This window comes from Saimiri boliviensis, chromosome 13, assembly GCF_048565385.1.
Source record: "Saimiri boliviensis isolate mSaiBol1 chromosome 13, mSaiBol1.pri, whole genome shotgun sequence".
In the NCBI taxonomy this organism is placed as follows: Eukaryota; Metazoa; Chordata; class Mammalia; order Primates; family Cebidae; genus Saimiri; species Saimiri boliviensis.
In genome coordinates this window covers 65,991,254-66,015,783 of record NC_133461.1, presented here as the reverse complement: position 1 = coordinate 66,015,783, position 24,530 = coordinate 65,991,254, and the positions used below count along the sequence as shown (strand labels likewise).

Genomic DNA, 24,530 nt, shown 5'->3' with positions numbered 1-24,530 from the left:
TGCCTGCAGAGGCCTTGCTGAGCTGCCATGTGCCCAGCTGCTGTATAAACTTCCCGGGTGCTTTGTTTAAACAGGCAATGTTGAAACCACCTAGGGGAGCCTCAGGAATGGTGGGCACCCCTCCCCCAACCAAGCTTGAACATCCCAGTTTGAGCTTAGACTGCTGTACTGGCTGCAAGAATTTCTGGCCAGTGGATCTTACTTAGCTTGCCAGTATTTGTCGGGTTGGGACCTGCCAAGCCAGCTCACTTGGGACCCTGGCTTCAGCCCCCTTTTTCAGGGGGAATGAGTGGTTTTGTTTCACTGGTGTTCCAGGTGCCACTCAATTAAAATGGCCACCCAGTTTTGTGCTGTAAACCTGGGGTGCTGGTATTATAGGCGTCGGAGGGAATCTCCTGGTCTGCTGGTTGTGTAGACCATGGGAAAAGCACAGTATCTGAGCTGGAGTGTTGGAGTGTCCAGAAAAGTTCCTAATGGTGTCTCTTGGCTGGGAGAGAAAGTTCTCCAGCCCCTTGCACCTCCTGGGTGAAGCTATGCCCCACCTTGCTTTGGTTTGCCCACCTTAGGCTATTCCCACTGTCTAACCAGTCCCAGTTAGATGAATCTGGTAACTCAGTTGGAAATGCAGAGATCACTCGTCTTCTGGTGCGCTCTCTCTGGGAACTGCAGACCAGATCTGTTCCAATTTGGCCAACTTCACGGAAGTCTGGAAGACATCATTTATAGAGCCCGTCCACTTTTTTTATTTTTTTATTTTTTGCTAGAACACATTCTTAAATTCTGTTCTCCAGGAAGGCCACATGGATTTATACGTTACCAAAAAATGAGGGGAAGATCTGAATTTTAATGGGAATAAGATTTCAGTTTCACAATGCTGTAAGCAGAATTCTAAAATAGTCTTTTCCCTTGTGTGATCTCATCCTCTTGAACCTGGGCAGGTCCTGTGAAGATGATGAGATATCACTCTGTCATTATAGTAAAGGAAATTTTGCAGATGTAATTAGTTGATCTTAAGATAGTGAGATTGTCCAGATTGTCTGGTGGGCCTGACCTAATCATAGGAACCTCTCAAATCTGGTTCTAGAGGTCAGAGATTGTGGAAGTCAGAGATTCAATGCATGAGAATGGTCTGAAAATGGAGGAGGCCTTGTGTCAAGGACACAGGTGACCTTTATGAGCCAAGAGTAATCCTGGCTGACAGCCAGGCAACAGTGCCTTCAGTCCTACAACTGCAAGGGACTGAATTCTGCTAATAAGAATGAGGTTGGAAGTGGAGTTTTCCCAGGAGCCTCCAGACCAGGCTCAATCAGCCAGGTGGACTCCTTGATTCCAATCTCCAGATTCCTGAGAAATTCCAGAGAACAAAGCAATGCTGTGCCAGACTTTGGCCTCCAGAACAGGGTTTTTATTGTTGTTGTTGTTGTTGTTGTTTTTAATTGAGACAGGGTCTCGCTCTGTTGCCCAGGCTGGAGTGCAGTGGTGCAATCACAGCTCACGGCAGCCTCAACCTCCTGGGCTCAAGCAATTCTTCTCCCTCAGCCTCCCAAGTAGCTGGGACTATCAGCATGCACCACCAAGTCCAGCTAATTTTTTAATTTTTATAGAGATGGAGTTTTGCCATGTTGCCCAGGCTGTTCTTGAACTTCTGGGCTCAAGCAATCCACCTGCCTTGGCCTCCTAAGATGCTGGGACTACAGGCATGAGCCGCTGTATCAGGCCCAGGGTGTTTTTTTAATCTTCTAAATTTATAATAATTTGTTATTAGTAATTTTTGTTTGTTCGTTTTTGTTTAGACTTTCTATGTTGCCCAGGCTGGTCTCAAACTTCTGACTTGAAGCAATTCTTCCACCTTGGCCTTCCAAGTAGCTGGAATTACAGGCCCATCCCACTATGGCTGGTTTATTAGTAATTTGATATTAGTGTAGCAGTGAGGGAAAACTAATTTTAAAAAAAGCCTTTCAGAACTTTGAAGACTCTCCACTGGAGGCCGTAGAGCATAGTTATGATAACACACTCTTGGAGCCAGATTGCCTGTGTTTGAATCCAGCTCTGCCACTTTTTAGCTGGGTAATGTGTTCTCCTCAGCAAACTATTTAACCCCTCTGTGCCTCTGTTTCTTTGACTGTAAAATGGGTGTGAAAATAATAGTGCTCCTATCTCATAGGTTTGTTTTCAGGATAAAATAAATTAATATAATAAAGTGCTTAGGATAGTGCTGATGGATATAACAGCAACCATATACATATAGATATGCTTGCCTTTTTTTTTTTTTTGAGATGGAGTCTTGCTCTGTCTCCCAGGCTGGAGAGCAGTAGTGCAATCTCGGCTCACTGCAACCTCTGCTTCCCAGATTCAAGTGATTCTCCTGCCTCAGCCTCCTGAGTAGCTGGGATTATAGACATGCACCACCATGCCCAGTTAATTTTGGTATTTTTAGTAGAGATGGGGTTTCACCATGTTGGCCAGGCTGTCTTGAACTCCCAACCTCAAGTGATCTGCCTGCCTCAGCTTTCCAAAGTTCTGGGGTTACAGGCATGAGCCACTGTGGCCTGCTTGCTATTGTTATTCCATTGCCTGTTAGCATACTGTTTTAGATGAGAAGTCTCTGAGTTGATTTCATTCTCATTCTTTGTTATTTATCTGCTCTTTCTCCCCAGACACTTTTAGAATTTTCTTTTCAGGGTTTAGAAATGTCTCCAGGATGAGCCTAGCTAGGTATATGTGCATTTGCATTATTCCCATTTGCTGTTAAGCCCTACAGACCTGAACATTCAGATCTTCAGTAAGCTAATAATTATTTTTCTGTGTGTGTGTGTGTGTGTGTGTGTGTGTGTGTGTGTGTGTGTGTTTGTGTGTATGTGTGTGTGTGAGAGAGAGAGAGAGAGAGAAATAGAGAGAGAGAGATAAAGAGTCTCATTCTGTCACCCAGGCTGTAGTACAGTGGTGTGATCACAGCTCACTGTAGCCTCAACCTCCTGGGCTCAAGTGGTTCTCTTGCCTCAGCCTCCTGAGTAGATGGGAATACCGGTGTACACCGCCATGCCCTGCAAATTTTTAAAATTGTTTGGTAGAGACAGGGTTTTGCCACACATTGCTCACTCACTCTGGTCTTGAATTCCTGAGCTCAAGTGATCTACCCACCTCAGCCTCCCAAAGTGCTGAGATTACAGGCATGAGTCACCATGCCTGGCCTTTTGTTTCCTTTAAAAAAAATGATATCCTCCCTTGTTTCTATGCACAGTCTCTGTAATGACTATTCTATTTATAATGTAACTCCTGGTTTACTTATTTATATTTTCTTAATTTTTCATTTCAAATTTGCATTTCTTTTGGTAGGAGATGGCAAGTGCCTATGGACTCTCATTGATGTTTCAAACAATCCTAATGTAGTTTGTTTTTTGAAAAATAAATCTGAACAAGTTGATTTTAAATTTCAACTGAAGACTGAATATTTAGGAACAGACATGAGATTTTAAAAAATGGATAGTATTGAGCTGACATATAAAAGAATAAAAATGATTTCATATTAGTACTGAACAAATAGATTAAATATAGAGAATCCTAAAACATGTTCATATATATTCAACTTTAATACTGTGGTAGAATCAGCATTTCATATTGGTGAATTTGTGCAAAAAGCAGATGAATGCCCAGATATTCTCCTAATCCAGACTGTATAGTGATGGTAGTCTCTTTTCTCTATCCTGACAGAGAGAGCTTTCTAAAAACTCTTGATTTTCAGAGTAAAAATAGAGTAAAATTATAGTATGACCACCCAATGGATTTATTTTGCCCACTGCCCAGATAGAGCCAATTTATCAAGACAGGGGACAGATGGTGCCAATTTATCAAGACAGGGAATTGCAACAGAGAAAGTTTAATTCACACAGAGATGGCTGCATGAATTAAACTCTTTAATTTATGGGATACCAGAGTTTTATTACTACTCAAATCGGCCTCTCTGAATTCAGAGGATAGGGTTTTTCAGGGATAGTTTGGCAGGCAAGGAATGAGTGCAGCTGACTGGTTGGGGATGCAGTTGCAAGGGTGTGGAAAATGGTTCTCACGTGCTGAGCCTATTTCTGGGTGGGGCCACAGAGCCTCTTTGTAGATCCAAGTGGAGCCATCATTGTTAGAAATACAAAAACCTGGCCAGGTGTGGTGGCTCACACCTGTAATTCCAGCGATTTGGGAGGCTGAGGCAGGTGGATCACCTGAGGTCAGTAGTTTGAGACTAGCCTGGTCAACATGATGAAATTCCATCGCCACTAAAAATATAAAAAATCAGGCTGGCGTGGTGGCACATGCCTATAGTCCCAGCTACTCAGGAGGTTGAAGCAGGAGAATCTCCTGATCCTGGGAGGCAGAGGTTGCATGAGCTGAGATCATGCCACTGCGCTGCATCACAGCCTGGGCAACAGAGTGAGACTCTGTCTCAATAAATAAATAAATAAATAAATAGAAGAAAAAGAAAACAAATGCAAAGACCTGAAAAGATATCCCAAAAGGCCATTGTTAAGTTCTATAATAGTGATGTTATTTGCAGGAGTAATTAGAGAAGTTGTGAATCTTGTGATCTCTATAATAACGGCTGGTCATTTGTGGCTACACATTAGAAAAATTCAGCCTCCTCTCATTCTCCTAACCTGTAGTCTTCCATTAACTTTATAAAGGCAGTTTAGTTTGGGGGAGGAGCTATTATCATTTAAACTATAAACTAAATGTCTCTCATAGTTAGGCTGGTCCAAGCTCAGGAATGACAAAGGGCAGTTTGGAGGTTAAAAGCAAGATGAGGGTTGATTAGATCAGATCTCTTTCACTGTCTAAATTTTCTTACTGTTACACTTTTTGCAAAGGCAGTTTCAATACAGTAAAGGTCTCTATGATGTTTCCCTTCTCTTCTAAGTGCCAGCTCTGTTCTGCACCTCAAGGATCCTTGCCTGGATGTCACCTTGTTTGAATGTCACCTTGCTTGAATATCATCTGCAAGAATAATACCCTCCATGAATGATGCCTTCAGTGAATGACACCTTGTTTGAATGTCACCTTGCAAGAACATCCCCTTGCATGAATGTCACCTTCCATGAATTACACCTGTGAATGACACTTTGCATCAATGTTGCTTTGCATGAATGACGCCTTCCGTGAATGTTGCCCTGCATGGATATCGTCTTGCATGAATGTCCCAATTCTGTCCATACTCTTCAAAACAGCAGCATCTTGGCCACCACTTGGGTGTTCACAACTGCAGAGAAATCCACCCTCAGAGGACAGATTCAGAGGAAGGAACCATATGGATCCTGAAAGTAGCCTCAGGGTTAATTGGGTAGGGAATTAGAGTCCAGGAAACTTGTAGCATGGTCAAGAAAGGGGCTGTGGGAATGAGTGCAGTCAGTGAGCATGTTCCGCCCCATCCTGTGAGGACCTCTAAAGCACGAAGTCTAGGGCAGGGGCCCTTCCTGGTTGGGGCCAAGGCAGTTCTGCCCAATCGGTTCAATTTGCTCCAAACAGACTCTATTTACACCTACTGTCATTATTTTTTTTTTGAGACGGAGTCTTGATCTGTAGCCAGACTGGAGTGCAGTGGCACGATCTCTGCTCACTGCAACCTTCGCCTCCTGGGTTCAAGCAATTCCCCTGCCTCAGCCTCCCAAGCAGCTGGGACTACAGGCACATACCACCATGCCCAACTAATTTTTTTGTATTTTAGTAGAGATGGGGTTTCACCATGCTGGCCAGGATGGTCTCCATCTCCTGACCTCATGATCCACCTGACTCAGCCTCCCAAAGTGCTGGGATTACAGGCGTGAGCCACTGCGCCTGGCCAATGTGCTTTTTAATAGAGCTTCCTTTCACTCACTAAAAATGCCCCAGTGTGAATGACAAATTCTATAATCCCTCTACATGTGGACTTCAGTTCTGTAAGGGCAGAGGCCACACCTATTTGGTGCCTAGCATAACACCTGGCACATAGTAAGGGCTAAAAAAAAACTGCTGAATGAACAGTTTATCCTTCATCTATATTGTTGACAAGAGTCAAACTCTGTAAAATATTTGAAAAGATTTATTCTGAGCCAAATACAAGTAATCAATGGCCTGTGACACAAACCTCAAGAGATCCTGAGACATGTGCCCAAGGTGGTTGGCCTACAGCTTGGTTTCAAATATTTTGGGGAGACATCAATCAATACATGGAAGGTGTATGGTCTAGAATGAAAGGACAACTCAATGCAAGGGCTTCAAGTCATAGTTCAAAGATTTTCTGACTGGCAATTCGTTGAAAGAGTGAAGTTATTGTCTAAAACCTAGAATCAATAGAGGGGAACGTCTGGGTTAAGATAAGGGGTTGTGGAAACCAACTTCCCATTATGCAGAGGAAGCCTCCAGTAGCAGGCTGCAGACAGAATAGATTGTAAATATGTCTTTTTTTTTTTTTTTTTTTTTTTTTTTTTGAGATGGAGTCTCGCTGTGTCACCAGGCTGGAATGCAGTAGCACAATCTGAGCTCACTGCAATCTCCACCTCCTAGGTTCAAGTTATTCTCCTGCCTTAGCCTCCCAAGTAACTGATATTACAGGTGTGTGCTCCCACACCCATCTGATTTTTGTATTTTAAGTAGAGACAGGGTTTCACCATGTTGGCCAGGATGGTGTCGATCTGACCTCATGATCTGCCTGCCTTGGCCTCCCAAAGTGCTGGGATTACAATTGTGAGCCACTGCACTGGCCTTTTTTTTTGAGATGGAGTTTTGCCCTTGCTGCCCAGCTGGAGTGCAATGGTGCCATCTCAGCTCACTGCAACCTCCGCCTCCTGGGTTCAAGCAATTCTCCTGCCTCAACCTCCTGAGTAGCTGGGATTACAGGCGTGTGCTTCCACACCTGGCTGATTTTTTTGTATTTTTAGTAGAGATGGGGTTTCACCATGTTGGCCAGGCTGATTGATCTCAAACTCCTGACCCAAGGTGATCCATCCACCTCGGCCTCCCAAAGTGCTGAAATTATAGTTGTGAGCCACTGCGCCCAGCCTGTAAATGTGTCTTATCAAGAGCTGATTCTCTTTCAGATCAGGAAAAAGGCCTGGAAAAGGAAGTGGATTCTCTTCAGAATGTAAATTTTCCCCACAAAAGACAGCCTTGCAAGACTACTTCAAGATATGGCAAAGAAACATAATTTGGGGTAAACACTTCAATTTCTTTGCCCAATATCTGTCATGTAATGCTATACTAAAGTCAGGCTGGAATTTGGTATCTTATTGTTACAAAGAATCTTCTTTGGCAGTCTTAAGACCTGTTTTAAGCTGGGCCTGAATTCTAAAAGGGAGGAGGGTGTAATAATTGGTGTCTGACTCCCCCTTCCCACCATGGCCTGAACTAGTTTTTCAGGTTATCTTTGGAAAGTCCTTGGCCAAGAGGAGGGGTCCATTCAGATGGTTGGGAGGCTTGGAATTTTATTTTTGATTTACAATATGAGGTTTTATTTGAATTTGTCATGAAATAGGGATCTAGGCCGGGCACGGTGGCTCACGCCTGTAATCCCAGCACTCTGGGAGGCTAAGGCAGGCGGATCACCTGAGGTCGGGAATTCAAGACCAGCCTGACCAACATGGTGAAACCCCGTCTTTAAAGAAAAAAAAAAAAAAGAAATAGGGATCTATCGTTTTATGTCCTCCAACTGACCCAATGCCATATATAATCAATCATTGTCTGTCTTTTACACACCAATCAGAAATACTGGCTATATATCATAGCACGAAAGTTCAATATATATGGATCTGTTTCAGAATTCTCCCAATTCGATCTATTTGTTCTTCTCTAATATCATATTTTTTTTTGTTTAGCCCATTAGAGAATGTATATTTAAATCGTTATTTATATTACCTGTTTATAACACATCTGTGGAATATTTTTCTTACCAGAAGTGTTGTTCCAGAGGGCAGTTGTGTCAACAGGGGTGTGGTGGCACATGACTGTAAACCTAACTACTCAGGAGGCTGAGGCAGGAGAATCTCTTGAAACTGAGAGGCAGAGGTTGCAGTGAGCCGAGATTGCACCACTACACTCTAGCCTGGGCAGCAGAGAGCGACTCGGTCTCAAAGAAAAAAAAAAAAAAAAACAAAAAACTGTAATCACAGAATTTTGGGAAGCCGAGGTTGGTGGGTGACTTGAGGCCAGGAGTTCGAGACCATCCTGGCCGGCATGGCGAAAACCTGGTTCTACGAAAAAAAAAAAAAAAAAAAAAAAAAATTAGCTGGGCGTGGTGGCAGGCGCCTGTAATCCCAGCTACTCAGAAGGCTGAGGCAGGATAATTGTTTGAATCTGGGAGACGGGGGTTGCAGTGAGCTGAGATCACACCATTGCACTCCAGCCTGGGCCACAGGGTGAGACTCCATCTCAAGAAAAAAAAAAAGTTGCTTTCCTTTTATCACATCTGCTTCTAGCATTTGGCCTCTGTATGGTGTGTGGCCAGACTCCAGCAGGTTGCAGTTATGGACACGTGGCTCCTTCACAGACATATACTTGAAGATAAATGAAGCAAGCATGTCACTTTAGGGAAAACAATGGCAAATATTGCCAATGAGAAAGCCTGTGCTTTCAAGTGAAAACTAGAATTTTGGAAAGCTTGTGTATGTCACCTAGAGTTTAACAGCTTCCCACTACTTAAACGATTTTTCTGATGAGATCACTCGTGATACAAATGTGAATTTTTTTTGATATTGTATAATGAAAGTTGTCAGGATTTGGAAGATCTGTGTATTTCAGTGAAATACTATTTTCCAAATGATGAAGTCATGATGGTACAAAACAATGCATTGGCAAAAAATCCATTCAAAGTACAAGACAGTCCAATGAATTTTAATGTAACAGAATTAGGAAAAGTTCATAAAAGCTCATGGATATGGTTTCACATTCCACAAGGCAACTAACCTTTTAGAAACTGCTTGTCATGTTTTTATGTGGAATTAAAGAATAATGCCCATAATTATCTAAAAATCTATTAAAATATTTCTTTTCCTATTACATATTTGTGATGTCATATTTTAACAACCAAAAAGCAAAAACCAAAACAGATCCTGACACACTGAGTGTGGAAGTAGAAACGAAATTCCAGCAATCTCCTATTAGGCTAGATATTAAGAAGATTTGCCAAAATGTAAAATAATGTACTTTCCTGATTTTTAGTTTTGGAAATATATTTATAAAAATAAACACAAATGGGTTTACTGATTAATATTCTATAAAATTGTTTTAATCTTTAATATACTAAATATCAAGATATCTTACAGAGACGAAAGCTCTCAAAGTACTCTAGGAGTCCAGAGGGTATTATGACCAAAATGTTTTGAGAACTGGTGACCTAAGTAAATGCTGTGTAAATTCTCAAGTGATACAGACCCTGACACACCCCATGAAGTCCTAAGTGTGTGCTGGTTGATTTCATGTATAGATGTATGTGAAGCAGCAGGAGGGCTGGAAACTTGCCCACATCTGGTTTAGACAATTCATCTCCTTCCTAAAGTTCACTTATGATACTGGGCTTTTTCGTGATAATACTGTGTGTTTTTAAGAATGACTTAAAGACTTGTTCTACAATCCAGACAATATGGAAAAGGTGTCAAGACGTAATAGGTTAATTCAGGAGGAGGTTTTGAAAACTTCTTAAGAGTAAAATACAAATGGCTGTAAAATGATTAGAGGTGGTGCTCCTAAGAGACCTACAGGTATTGTGTACCCATGTGGCCTCATGATTGCTAGTTATCAAAGGGCAAAGATTGGTTTCTGGGGTGACTATTAAGACATTCACTAAATACTCTGGGACAATCGTTATCAGTGTAAAGGTGTTGTTAAAAGGTGAGGAAACTAGTTGCTAAGAAATATGTAAAGGCAAGCCACACACGGGGTAAAAACATTCATGACAATTGTACCTGACAAAGGACTTTTATGCTTTTAAAAGATTCCTACAAATGAATAATAAGACAACCCAATTAAAAATATGCAAAATAGGACATTTCACAAAATAAGATGTATAAATGGCCAATAAGCATATGAAAAGGTATTCTCAATCTCTTTAATTACCAGAGAAATAGAAAATAAAACCCCAAGATACCAGTACACATTTAGGAGAATGGCTGAAACTGAAGATTGTCAGTACCAAATATTGATGGGGATTCAGAGTAACTGGGCCTTCTACTGGTTGCTGGTAGGGGTATAAAATATTACAACTGCTATTGAAAACTGTTTTTTTCCTTTTTTTTTTTTTCTGAGATGGAGTCTTGCTCTGTTGCCCAGGCTGGAGTGCAGTGCAGTGGCATGATCCTGGTTCACTGCAACCTCTGCCTCCCAGGTTCAAGTGATTCTCATGCCTCAGCCTCCAAAGTAGCTGGGATTATAGTTGCACACCACCACACCCAGCTAATTTTTGTATTGTAGAGACAGTGTTTCCCCATGTTGATCAGGCTGGTCTTGAACCCCTGACCTCAAATGATCCGCCTGCCTCAGCCTCCCTAAGTGCTGGGATTACAGGCATAAGCCACCGCTCCATGCACTTACTCTATGACATAGTATTTGTACACCATGGTATGTACTGAAGAGAAATGAAAAAATATGTCCACAAAATAGGCTTGCATATTCACAGGTTTATTAACAATAGTCCCAAACTGGAAACAATCCAAATACCAACAAGAGAATGAATAAACAAATTTGTACAACATACTACTACTCATTAATAAGTTACGACTCATTACTGATACGTGCAACATGGATGAATTTCAAAACCTTTTGAGAGAAACAAGGCAGACACAAGACAGTATGTATGATTCTATTTCTATGAAGTTCAAGGCTAGGTACAACTAATATATGGTGATAGGAAATCAGCACAGTGGCTGCCTCACGGGTAGTGACTAGAGAGAGGCGAGTGAACTTTCTAGGGTAGTGGAAATGTTTTACAATATCTTAATTTAGGTGATGGTAATGTGTGTGTTTACCTTCGTCAGGATTTATCAAACTGCCTAGAATTAAGATCTGGGTAATTTCATTGAATATAGACTAAAACAACGGGAAAAAAAACTGAGAAAGTTACTGATAAATATTAAGCTGAGTGATGGGTACACAGGCGGTGCCTTTTAAACTTGTAAACACATGCTACGTATGATACACTTTTTTAAAAAGGTGAGAAAAAAAAACATGGCTACATAAGAGCTTTATATCTAGTACTAGTCAGATATGTGGATATGGAATGCAATTTTTAAAAAATGCATTTAAAAGCTCAACAGAATTAATAAACATACTTTATGTATTTGTTCAGTTCTCTTGAGTAACTAATGGACCTAATAAAACTGAATCCCCATGCAAAGACTGCATTATTCATCTTTAGGTTAGAAATTTTAGGCTGGGTGCGGTGGCTCATGCCTGTAATCCCAGCACTTTGGGAGGCCAAGGTGGGAGGATCACGTGAGCCCAGGAGTTTGAGATCAGCCTGAGCAGTGTGGCAAAACCGCATCTCTACAAAATACAAAAAAATTAGCTGGGTGTGGTGCATGCTCGTAGTCCCAGCTACCTGGGAGGCTAAGATGGGAGGATCAACTGAGCCCAGGAGTCCAGGCCGCAGTGAGCCATGACTGTGCCACTGCACTCCACCCTAGACAACAGAGTAAGACCCTGTCTGACATTTATACACTATATATATATATATATATATATATATATTTTTTTTTTTTTTTTTTTAGATGGGAGTCTCTCTCTGTTGCCCAAGCTGCAGTGCGGTGGCATGATCTTGGCTCACTGCAACCAATTCTCCTGTCTCAACCTCCCAAATAGCTAGGACTACAAGTGGGCATCATCTTGCCTGGCTAATTTCTGTATTTTTAGTAGAGAAAAGGTTTCACCATATTGGCTTATTTTCTTTTATGAAGATACTGTCCATGTACAAAAAAACTGTATTGTTTGTAGTCATTATATAGCATTTAACCACTGGAAAAACCCCGTATTTTTTTTCAAAATTGTACTTTTTGCTTTTTATGTTAACACATTTTTTTTTTAAGCCATTTTGACTAATGGAATTAATTTGCCTCAGTTTCTTCTATGAATTCTGATTTTACTGACTGGAAATATTTTGGGTGACTATTTTTTTGGAGGCTTAAAATAAAATTTTATTTTAGGCAAAAGATGACTCCCAAGTCACTTAAAGAATGAATTACAAGAGCCTGGTGTGGTGGCTCACACCTGTAATCCCAGCACTTTGGGAGGCCAGGGCAGGGGAATCACCAGGTCAGAAGTTTGAGACCAGCCTGGCCAACGTAGTGAAACCCCATCTTTATGAAAAATTAAAAAATTAGCTGGGCATGGTGGTATGTATCTGTAGTTCCAGCTATTTGGGAGGCTGAGGCAGGAGAATCGCTTGAACCTGGGAGGTGGAGATTGTGGTGAGCCGAGATGGCACCACTGCATTCCAGCCTGGGCAACAGAGAGAAACTCTGCCTCAAAAAAGAGAGAGAGAGAGAGAATGAATGACAAGGTATCTTAACCACTAAACTTCATGCAAGCTTTTGCATTACTATCTCTTGTAAGAATAATTTTGCCCTAAATACTTACAAATAATTTTAAAAAATGTGAAAATGCTTCCTTTAAACATTGAGTTTTACAGTCAATTTCTTCTATATAAAAATTTGGGTTTTTATGTTTTAAGATACCAGAGACAATAAAAAATACTGCTTTTTGGAAAAGTATGTATTTAGCTCTGCATTCAGTTTCTAAAATAACTGTCTTATTGTTAAGTCTCATTCAAATTAGCTTCATGGAGTCTTTGAGATGTTTCCAATTATGAAGTTTGCAGCATGTCTAATACAGGCAATCCTGTTTTATTGTGCTTTGCTTTATTGTGCTTTGTACATATTGCAGTTTTTTACAAATTGAAGGTTTGTGGCAACCCTGCATCAAGCAGGTTTATTGGTGCCCTTTTTCCAATAGCACGTGCTGACTTCATTACCATTTTATAGCAATGAAGTATTTTTAAACTTAGGTACCTATTTTTAGACATAATGCTACTGCATAATAGACTATAGTATAAACAAAACTTTTATATGCACTGTGAAACCAAGTCCTCTTGACTTGCTTTATTGTGGTATTTGCTTTACTGAGATGGTCTAGAACCTAAAATGTCTGAGGCGTGCCTAAAAATTCACTTGTGAGACTTCTCATTACTAAATAGATTTGAACTTGAAAGGCTAATTCTTGAAAGGCTGTTTTTTTCCCCAGGATGAATATTTCTGCAATTTTGCTAGCTGCCCAAGTAAAATTAAGTAAAGAACATTTAGCACACATTTCACTCTTTTTTTCTATAAAAATATAACTCTTTATTAAATAACATGCACAAATATCAACTAGTCATTTATTAAACAGATATTTAGAACAAATTTTAAAGAAATACAAATCCTTAGGTACAATTTAGTATTTCGTTCATGATATTTGAATAATTTAAAAAGAATCGCTGATTAAACTAATCATCCTTTATTTTTCTTTCTGAATCCAAAACCTTTTCAGGCATATACTCCATTCCAAGTTTTTTTCTAGCATTTCAGAGCTTCAGAATATCTTTAATACCAAAAGCCCTTAACTACTTATTTGAGTATATATTTCCAATGAGAAGGCATTAACTTTTCTTTTAAGCTATCATTAGCTTTGAGTCTCTTTACAAAGGAAATTTGTAGAAGCATAATCGTGGCAGAGAGGCTCCAGCTTTTTGAGGTACTGAAGAGCGTGAGAACTGTGATTAAGACTAAAAAGCTGGATGACTAAAATTCACCAGATTCCTGCTTGCTGGCTTTTCTCTTCTGAAGCTTGTTCTGTTTGGCCCAACTATTTCCCAGCAACCATCAGTACAAAATGCTCTATAAGCTTAACCCTCTCTGATTTTCTATAACTTCAAAGCTCAATTATTTGGTTTTTGATTTTTACAATTTGCCACACTAACCCATCAAATTTCCTTTTTAGGCAAAAGTATAAACAAACTTTGCAGTAAGTTCTCATATTAAAAAGTATTGCTTTTATAAATTAGCTTTTAATGTTCCCAGGCTTAATAAACTTAACTTCAACAGAACCAGTGCTTCAAAATCTACCCTGCCTTTCTGGCCCCATTTATCCAATAAAAAAGGCCAAAATCTCTCGCCTAAATTTCTAAAGAAAACTAAATTCAACCTTTATAATAAAGTCCTTGCACTATGTATCTTTTTTTACATGTGCTGCTTTATTGCGCATGCCAAGTACAGTAAAAATTAAAATATGAATTGATGTAAAAATTCAAAAATCCCTAAGCTTAATATGTACCTTTGCACTCAAAAACATTTACATTCTCTCCTACTAGCTGGAATTTCCAGCTTGTCCTAGATCACTTCATTCCTCACATATTTGCTCACTTTGCTCTATGGGAATAGAAAACATTAGTATCATAATTCAAGAAACTATTGTGGAAAGTTTCACAAATTTTACCTCATATACTTATGATAAATTGTGCACTAACCTAATTTTCCTTTCAAAAATGTCTAACAAGTTCAGCAGCAGATTTCAGACCTGAAATATTCCTGAATATTTAATTTACATCATGTTATAGGAGAAAATGGATTTTTCCTAAGTATATTGCTAATTTATTATAAAACAGCATACCAAGTTTTATTTCAATTATAAAATTTTGCAAATTATGTTTTGTATCTTGATACAAGGAAAAAATACATATTAACATATGAACTCGTCTTTCATAAACATTTCAGAGATCGACTGGAATATTCCTATATTTCTTTTACTTATTTTGACTACCAAATATCTTTTTTTGATTTGCATACTCAGTTTTTATTTTAAAAGTGCAAAGGCTATTAAGCTTAAAACATTAAGCAATGTAAAAAAGTTTTCAATGATTTAACATGACCAATAAAATTTATTAAACATATTTACATATATTCACAGATTCTTTCATAGTTGAATATTAAAATAGACATTTACAATTTCAGACTTTTCATTCAAAGGCATTTTTTTTTTTTCCTGGGGAAATAGGCTCTACTGTGAGATGAAAAAAGAGCTAAGTTTTTTTGTATGACTAAGTCTAAACACAGTAAGTCACAGATCTACTAGAGGAAACTAGTATGAAGTGCCTTACACTGTTGCAGGCATCAATTATGGAGAGAGTTAAATTATAGGAAGCATGCAATACAACTAAGCCACAATCTTTGCAGTTATGATGATGAAAACAAGCTAACTGAAACACATGCATGCCGTATTTAAAAGTCTTGTACCTGTACACACTACCACTACACTCCATACAAACCACAACTTTGGTCCAATAAAACAGAGACAAAACAGTTTTACAGTTACTTCTTTGTACATGTTTTGACTACCAATCCCTTTGTATACAGTTTGACCATTAATTACAAGATTTACATCTGCACAATATGTATAAAATAAGTTATTAAAAAGGAAGACAATATTAAAACTTTTCAAAAAGAAAACTGTACAATAATTTACAGATATAATAAACTGAAGAAATTTTGTGCCAAGTTTTTCTCCCACATTAGAAACTATTTGGTAGGAACTGACCCTTTTAGTTTATTGATGCATTTTTATTAAAACCTGAAAGAGATTTGAATACTAGTGGTTATCTCATTACTCAAGAGTGCTAACAACTTCCAGCGCTGTTAGCAGATTCTCAACTTTTTAAATATCTACCAGTCTGCCAACATGCTGTAATGCAATAGTTACCTTTTCCAATATAAATAATAGTTTTCTATTAGAAACTGTGTTTGGATCTAAGATCCAAAATAATTCTCATTTTTTATAAAATGACAGTGTTTACTACATAACCAACTATAATTGAACTTTACTAACAATTGTAAAGGCATGAGTATTTTTGTCAAAAGGCAGTATTCCACAGTATAATGCTTAAGCATCACCAGTTTAAGATAATATCATCAGGAAGTACTGACTGCTATATAGGAGTCAATTCAAAGTCGTCGTTAACATCAACAAGGGGAACATAAAACTCCTGGATTTCATAAATGCTGATAGATTTATAGGTGGCAGGATCAAGTTCCTGGAGTTTGAGCTGCCATTCTAATCTCTGGACAGCATTTAAAGCCGCAGCTTCATGTTGCTGCCTCATTAAAAGACAGGTCTATTTAAAGAAGAGAAGAGTTACTTGATTATTCTGTTAACTTTGCTTTGTTTAAAAATTAATCTCATCCAGTTTCTTTAGGGACTAAGATGGACATATCAGGAGCATAAAAAGCATTTGCATTACAAACCCATTTCTTTTCTTTTCTTTTTTGAGACACAGTCTTGCTGTCTCCCAGGCTGGAGTGCAGTGGTGAGATCTGGGCTCACTGCAACCTCTGCCTCCTGGGTTCAAGTGATTCTCTTGCTTCAGCTTCCCAAGCAGCTGAGACTACAGGCATGTGCCACCACGCCTGGCTAATTTTTAAATTTTTGGTAGAGATGGGGCTTCACCATGTTGGCCAGGCTGGTCTCAAACTCCTAACCTCAGGTGATCCGCCTATCTAGGCCTCCCAAAGTGCTGGGATTACAGTCATGAACCGCCACACCAGCCTGTAAGTCCATTTCTGTTTTACCCTGTTTGTACACACATACTATTTCCGGGTCTGCAACTTCGTTTTCATCTTATACAGCAAGGGTCCCCAATCCCCAGACTGGTACCGCTCCATGACCCATTAGGAACTGGGCCACACCACAGGAGCATTACCATCTCAGCTCAGCCTCCTGTTAGATCAACTGTGGCATTAGATTCTCCTAGGAGCTCAAACCCTATTGTGAACTGCACATGCAAGGGATCTAGGTTGCATGCTCCTTATGAGAATCTAATGCCTGATGATCTGAAGTGGAAGTTTCATCCCAAAACCATCCTCCCACGCTCACTCATGGAAAAATTGTCTTAAACAAAACTGGTCCCTGGTGTCAAAAAGGTTGGGACTGCTGTTATAGATTTTAATTTGAAAATATTATTTCAAAATCTCAAATCAAATGATTTGCTTTATAGATTATTTGAAAATTATATTCCTTTTCTTACCATTCTCCTATTCTTTCATTTGTTCAAGCTATAACCTGACAGGTATACTGGATAATAAGCATGAAGACCCATACTGGAAACTGCATTTTCTGTGGCAGTTTCCTCTTTCATACTATATTAGTTCTTAAAACGGACTTGTGGTCTTTATCTTTCCAATTGTGGCCCAGTGTGAGGATTCATGATTAACCATTCTTTCCCCTCCTAATTATGTCTCCCCAATACAGCTGTAAAGATTTTTTTTAAGGAGGAGGAAGCATTCATTTAAACTGACTTCTAAACATACATACCTTTAATTTGTCAAATTTATCATCCACATCTTGTAACCAAGACATGAATTGTCTTGCATTAAAGCGATCCCTCACAGAAGTTTTACTGTCATCAGACTAAAAGAGAAAAGTTGAATATTATAAATACAATAAACCACTTTAAAATCTATGTCATTATAATATTTTTATGGTATATGCCCCTTAGTAATGATGAAAATATATTTTGAAAAATATATAAATGGAATACTATTGAAGTTGGTAAATTTTATTTTCATATTGTATAAGCAGATTGGTTATTAGAATTCTTGGAATGATAGGTTTAGTTATTAACAATAGATTCCTATTGTTCTAAATCAAAGATGTTCCTCAAAAAGGCATGTTATATTAAGTACTGTGCCTGTGACATTATTACTGTATAATCAATGACAGACAATTTTAATGTTAAAGTTTACTATCTGTAGGGACAAAAAGTATCCAGGTGGGAGAGAGCTGCTTTTGAGGCCAACATTTCTTCCAGGACCAATCTCTAGGGTGCTCATGAAGAAATGCTTTATCAACACTTAATACCAGTTTTGAGGCCGGGTGTGGTGGCTCAGGCCTGTAATCCCAGCACTTTGGGAGGCTGAGGTGGGCAGATCACCTGAGGTCAGGAGTTTGAGACCAGCCTGACAAACATAGAGAAACCCCATCTCTACTAAAAATAAAACAAATTAGCTGGGTGTGGTGGCACATGCCTGTAATTCCAGCTACTTGGGAGGCTGAGGCAGGAGAATCGCTTGAACCCAGGAGGCGGAGGTTGCAGTGAGTCAAGATTGCACTATTGCACTCCAGCTTGGGCAACAAGAGTGAAACTCCATTTCAAAAAAAAAAAAAGAAAAAAGAATACCAGTTTTGGAATTAACACAGGCTATATTCAAATTTCAGCTCTGTACCTTACTATGCAATCTTGAACTAATTATACAGTCTCAGTGTTATACTATGTAAAATGTGTTAACGGTACCTCTTCAGCTTGTTTTGAGAATGAAAAGTGTCTATAAAGCCCTCACCATAATGCTTAGGCACACAGGAAGCACTCAATGCAGCACTCACTCCAATTACTACCACTACCAGTGCATCAAAGTGACATTCAGGTAGCAGGTAGCCCTCACACTCACACTACTCACATTTTTAGCAGCTATAATTTCTTCCTTGGGCCCCAAGTTAGATGTTTTGACTATTTAACATTTTATTGTTGACTTTTAAATATTACAAGTTTGTTTATTTATTTTTCTTTACCACATTTCAGGTGCTCACATAAATTTATTTCGAAAAGGAAGAAGTAACAGTAAGACAGTAGACTAATGGACAATCTAAGCCCTACCTAAAGAAAAGTAAACTTTTTTCCCTTTAGTTCTTTCAATGCCTACTCCCATAGGAAATATGCCTGCTACTTGAGACCTTGTACTCTAAAGCCAGCTGTAAAAGGGTGGGTAACAGTTCCATATTTAAGTAAGACACCAAAAATGCAAAAATGTTTTTAGGGCAAGTTTCTCTATGTCAAGAGAATACGCCTCACATTTTGGTATCTCATCAATTTCTTCCTCCATGTCAGACAGGTAATGTGTGCTCACTGCAACAAGGTTTGAGAGAGGCCTGTCTCATACAGTATGAAAACTCAATCATCAGGCTTATGATCCACAAAAGGATCTTATCAAGCTTAATTTAATCTAAAGTCAGGTAGTCTGGATCACTAAGAAAATCTGGGGCAGGGTAAAATGAATTATTCAAGTTATCAAAATCCCTTTAAAATTGAAAATTTATATTTTTCTAGTAAAATGCATTTATTTTTGAAATTCTCTTTTTAATCTATATGAGACTAGGCTTTCCTCAGCTCTGCTGTATTTGATTACCAATATGTTTTCATCTATTTTAAATGTGATCAGGAATTTCTTAATGTTTTTGTCTAATAGTTTCCCACCTCAATTTCCAGCTCTGCTATGAATTTTTTATTCTTAATTAATTATTTTTAAGAAACAGAATGTTGCTCTGTCATCCAGGCTGGAGTGCAGTATCATAATCATAACTCACTGCAGGCTGGAACTCCTTGGCTTAATTGATCTTCCCACCTTAGCCACCTGGAGTAGCTAGGGCTACAGGGATACATCACCATGTCAGGCTTTTTACTTTTATGTCTTTTGCCATTTCTTTGTTTTTGAGATGGAGTCTTACTCTGTTGCCCAGGCTAGAGTACAGTGGCACAATCTGGCTCACTGCAACCTCCATGTCCTGGGTTCAAATGATTCTCCTGCCTCAGCCTCCTGAGAAGCTGGGATTAAAGGTGTGTGCCACCACGCTCAGCTAATTTTGTATTTTTAGTAGAGATGGGGTTTTTCCATGTTGGTCAGGCTGGTCTTGAACTCCTGACCTCAAGATCCACCTGCCTTGGCCTCCCAAAGTGCTGGGATTACAGGTATGAGCAACCTCACCTGGCCGTCTTTCGTCATTTCAAAGAGTTTTCGGAGAAAGAAGAAATCAACAGGTGTGTATGTTCACTCAACCATTCTGAAGTAGAAATCTCCAAGAGACTTTTCCTTGTAACTTGATTATAAACCTCAACTTATATTGCTCTAAAACTCATTACTCTCTAACTGTTCAAAACTTAAAAAGACCTCAAGATACCACAGTGTCTAGTACAGCCTATAAGAACATGGTTAAACTGTTAATTGCAGTTATTAAAAACCATCCATTCTTCCCTTTAAACATATTTAAGTATAAAAGTTCTAGAAAGTCCCTCAGTGGCCTCTCTGGTGCCTATTTCCTTAGTCACACAGTTCTTTCTGAAGAGATCTAATGTTCATAGCATCCTCAGATATCTCTGAACACTTTCATTTGAAAAACAGTTAGTGCTTTAGGGTTTTTTTTTTTTTTTTTTTTTTTTTTTTTTTTTTTTTTTTTTGAGACAGGGTCTCACTCTGTTGACCACGTTCGAATGCAGTGGTGCAATCACAGCTCACTACAGCCTCGACCTCCCAGGCTCAAGAGATCCTCCTACCTCAGCCTCTCTCGTGGCTGGAACTACAGGTGTGCCCCACCACACCCAGTTAATTTTTGTATTTTTTTTGGTAGAAATAGGGTTTCGCCATGTTTCCTAGTCTGGTCTTGAACTCCTGAGCTCAAGCAATTGCACACTTTGGCCTCCCAAAGTGCTGGGATTACAGGCATGAGCCACCATGCCCATCTGGTGCCTTAAGTTTGAAACCTACCGATCTAGTTCAATCTTGATTTTTTTATAGATGAAAAAAATAAAGCTCAGAAGAGTCTAAAAATATTTTTCTGTGATAGACCCTATTATCCTTTGTATTACTAGATAATTTCCTTTAAAACAGCATTTCCTAGTCTGTTTTCAGGTGGTAATCCTTCACTGTTTATTTTGAAATTTTTAATCATTAAATTCTTTCTTTCCTAACCAATGAATTCATTCTGGTTTATGAGCCATTAAAAAAGTCTGAAAACTAATATGGCTGGTCCGAGTTCATGTAATTTATATGTGGCAGTAAATTTTATTGAAGATATTTCTTCAGTCTTTCACAATTCATGTATTCCACCAACATTCATGGTCAAACCAGGAGCCTCGCTCTGTTTTTAGGACTGTCACAACCTAGAGGTACCATCTAGCTGCACTATTTTTCAGTGTACAATAGCTTTCTAGCTGCCTGGAGGTCAGAACTAAAGGTATAAACATTCACTTTAGAAACAAATGACCATACCTGTATGGGCACTATCCTAAACACACAGGTGTTTTGTGATCATCTGCTTTTCTAATAAAAACCGAAGGTTTAGAGTGCTTTAGAAAATGGAAGATCAGCTGATCTGGAAGTACTCTGGCTTAAGAGTTGTTTTTCTTCTTTGACCTTTAATGATTGTCGAAGTCAAGTTCCTTCTATGGAAACAGATCCTAAAAATAGCCAAGTTGCATTTTTTGAGAGCATTCTTTCTAAATGTATCAACAAACATTTTACCTGAGAGTCCAATGGTACATTGTATACTTCAGCATCCAGCAAAACAGTACAAGCACTAAATGGCAGTGTTTGATTTGCCAGTGTTCTTGCAGCTCTGTAATGAACTCGCAGAACTTCTTGTTCATTGGATACAATGAGTTTTTCCTAGTTGAATAAAGAATTAAAAAAACATAAATTCAACACTTTTTTTTTTTTAAAGAACAATCTCACTCTCTCATCTAGGCTGTAGTGCAGTGGTGTGATCACAGTTCACTGCAGCCTTGACCTCCTGGGCTAAAGCGATCTTCCGACCTTAGCCTCCTGAGTAGCTGGGACTACAGGTGTGTGCCACCAGGCCCTGCTAATTAAAAAAAAAAAAAAGTCTCACTATGTTGCTCAGACTGGTTTCAAAATCCTGGGCTCAAGTGATTCTCCCACCTCTCAAAGTTCTGAGATTATAGGCATGAACCACTCACTGTACCTGGCCTCTTCTCACTCTGTCACCTAGGATGGTTTGCAGACATGATCATAGCTCACTGTAATCTCGAAATCCTGGGCTCAAGCAATCTTTCCACGTCAGCCTCCTGATTATCTAGTACTATAGGTATGGATCACCACACTTGGCTAATTATTATAAAATTTTTGTAGAAACAGGGATCTTACTATGTTGCCCAGGCTGGTCACCATCTCCTGGGTTCAAGTGATCCTCCTTTCTTGGCCTCCCAAAGTGCTGGGATTACAGGTGTGAGCCACATACCTTGCCAGCATATTTTAAGCGATTTTATCTTATTCAAAAACAATTTGTTAGACCAGGTGTAGTGGTAAAACCCCATCTTTACAATAAACAAACAAATAAATAAGTTAAAGAACTCAAATTTCAGAGTAGTCTTCTCTTCACAGTAGGCTTGAGAAATTTGAGAACTCCCAGTATTCCAAAAGTAGAAATACATCCTCTCTCTCGAAAACTGGCAGTTTCTCTATTTTAAAATTATTTTGTAAAGCATGGTGGCATAAAATAGTGGCTTTTAGTGTATTTACCAAGATGTTCCACCATCACCAGAACATTTCCATCACGCCAAAAAGAAACCTGCTGTCCATTAGCAGATTCCTTATTCCCTGCACCCCCTTCCTCTATTCTCCTAGTAACCACGAATCTAACTTTTGTCTCTATGAATTAGCTATCTTGAACATTTATATAAATGGAATCATACACTATGCCATATGTGGTCTTTTGTGATTGGCTTCTTTCACTTGGCATAATGATTTCAAGGTTCATGTTGTAGCATGATGCATCAGTACTTTATTCCATTTTATGGCTGAATAATATTCCACTGCATGAATATACACCACATTTTATTCATCAGTTGAGAGACATTTGGGCTTGAAGGGTAGCAGAAAATCCTACTCCAAAATATGCCACGTTGGCATAAGGATTATTCAGAGCTAAAGGCAGTTTGAAGTCTGCAGGCTCAAGAGTGTTCTGACCTCCCCTTTTCTACCTGAAAGCCAGAGATAAAAATCCCATGGGAAAGATGCTCTCCTGAAACTAGGAGGAAAGAAACATTCTTGTGACCAGAGACAGGGAGTCAAGGCCAAGAGAATTCTGTACAAACAGACCTTGTTAAAGTAAGTTTCACCTTCCTTTAGCCTCCCAGTAGATTTTACTTTTCCACAGCTGCCTTTCCTTCTTCAACCTAGCATAAAATCACTTAGGTTTGCCACTTCTGTGGTTCCCATGTGACAGAAATCTTACATTAAATAAATCTGCACATTTTCTCCTATTAATCTGTCTATGTCAGATGATGTAAGATAAAAGTCATTTAAAATATGCTGGCCAGGCATGGTGGCTTTCACCTGTAATCTCAATGCTTTGGGAGGCTGAGGTGACCTTAAGGCCCAGCTGGAGACCTTAAGATGGTAGAGGTAACTTTTGCCTCCCCCACAGGCTATTTACATCTTGGGATAATATTTTTTTAAATGCTGCTATAAACGTTCACACTCAGGATGCATGTTTTTATTTCTCTTCAGTAAATAAGTAGGAGTGGAATTGCTGGGTCATCTGGTAACTCTGTTAAACTTGTTGAGGAACCACCAAACTGTGTTCCACAGTAGCTGTATCATTTCACATTCCTATCAGCAATGGAAGAGTGCTAATTTCTTCAGAACCTTGCCAGCACTTGTTATATCTGTCTTTTTGATAACAGCCATTCTATTGGGTCTGAAGTGGTATCCCCCGTGTTGGCAGCTTTTTTATAATAAATGTGTTTTTTGTTTTTTTTTTTACTTTTTTGAGATGGAGTTTTGCTCGTTGCTCAGGCTGGAGTGCAATGGCACAATCTTGGCTCCCAGGTTCAATTGATTCTCCTGCCTCAGACTCCCGAGTAGGTGGGATTACAGGCATTCGCCTCCACGCCCGGCTAATTTTGTATTTTTAGCAGAGGCAGGGTTTCTCCATGTTGGTCAGGCTGGTCTCAAACTCCCAACCTCAGGTGATCTGCCCTCCTTAGCCAAAGTGCTGGGATTACAGGCGTGAGCCACCATACTTGGCCTATAAATATTTTTATAGAAAAAACATACTGTACACTGACATCAACTACTTGTAAACCTCTGACATCACAATAAAATCCTTCCTTAATGTATTAAGTGGGGCCCAAAACTACTTATGTAATATGCAGAGTCATTCTACCACGAGGTTAATAAAATGATCTAGGCAATCTGCATTAGCACTCAGAATTCCTGGGGTCCAGCTGCAGATACCAATCCATCCTAATCTTGGCTACAGACTTGTGCCATCTGGTCCTAACTATATTCTTTTACCTAAATATCAATGGAGATAACCCTGGGACCTGTGGCTAGCTAGAACTTCACGGAGAGGTAAAATGACTCCAGAAACTCACAAATTTCGTAACAGATATCATTTTATTGGCCCTGCCTGGAAGGCTGGGCTGGGAGAATACAAAGAATGTTCCTAGCCTTCTCTTCCTCACCATGTTTCCCATTCCATTCTCAACTCCCAGGAACTTTGGTCTTCTCCTCATGGAGAATACAGGCCATATTACATCCAAATATGTATTATTGCAGATTTTAATTAAATTCATGAAAAATAAAACCCACAAAGAAACATGGTCCTAATTAACTTTCTTTTTTTTTTTTTTTGAGACAAGTGTTTCACTCTTGTTGCCCAAGCTGGAGTGTAATGGCACAATCTCAGTTCACCGCAACCTCCAC

General features: G+C 39.1%; 1 protein-coding gene and 1 non-coding gene across 8 annotated transcripts in view; both read right to left on the bottom strand.

Moving 5' to 3' along the window:
* Positions 1 to 14,900: 14,900 nt before the first annotated feature.
* Positions 14,901 to 24,530, bottom strand: part of ANKRD12 (ankyrin repeat domain 12) — a 146,451-nt gene continuing 136,821 nt past the window's right edge. For all 7 annotated transcript variants that reach the window (XM_010335573.3, XM_010335575.3, XM_010335574.3 and 4 more), the window contains 3 exons: positions 21,324 to 21,467; positions 17,347 to 17,442; positions 14,901 to 16,150 (listed from right to left, as the gene is read on the bottom strand). In XM_010335573.3, the coding sequence (XP_010333875.3) occupies positions 15,965 to 16,150; positions 17,347 to 17,442; positions 21,324 to 21,467 (426 nt within the window). In that variant the 3' untranslated portion in view covers positions 14,901 to 15,964. The remainder of the gene's footprint in view (positions 16,151 to 17,346; positions 17,443 to 21,323; positions 21,468 to 24,530) is intronic.
* On the bottom strand, positions 18,911 to 19,011 carry LOC120361744 (small nucleolar RNA U13). The gene has a single exon (XR_005577876.1). It is a non-coding gene; the product is annotated as a small nucleolar RNA U13 (small nucleolar RNA).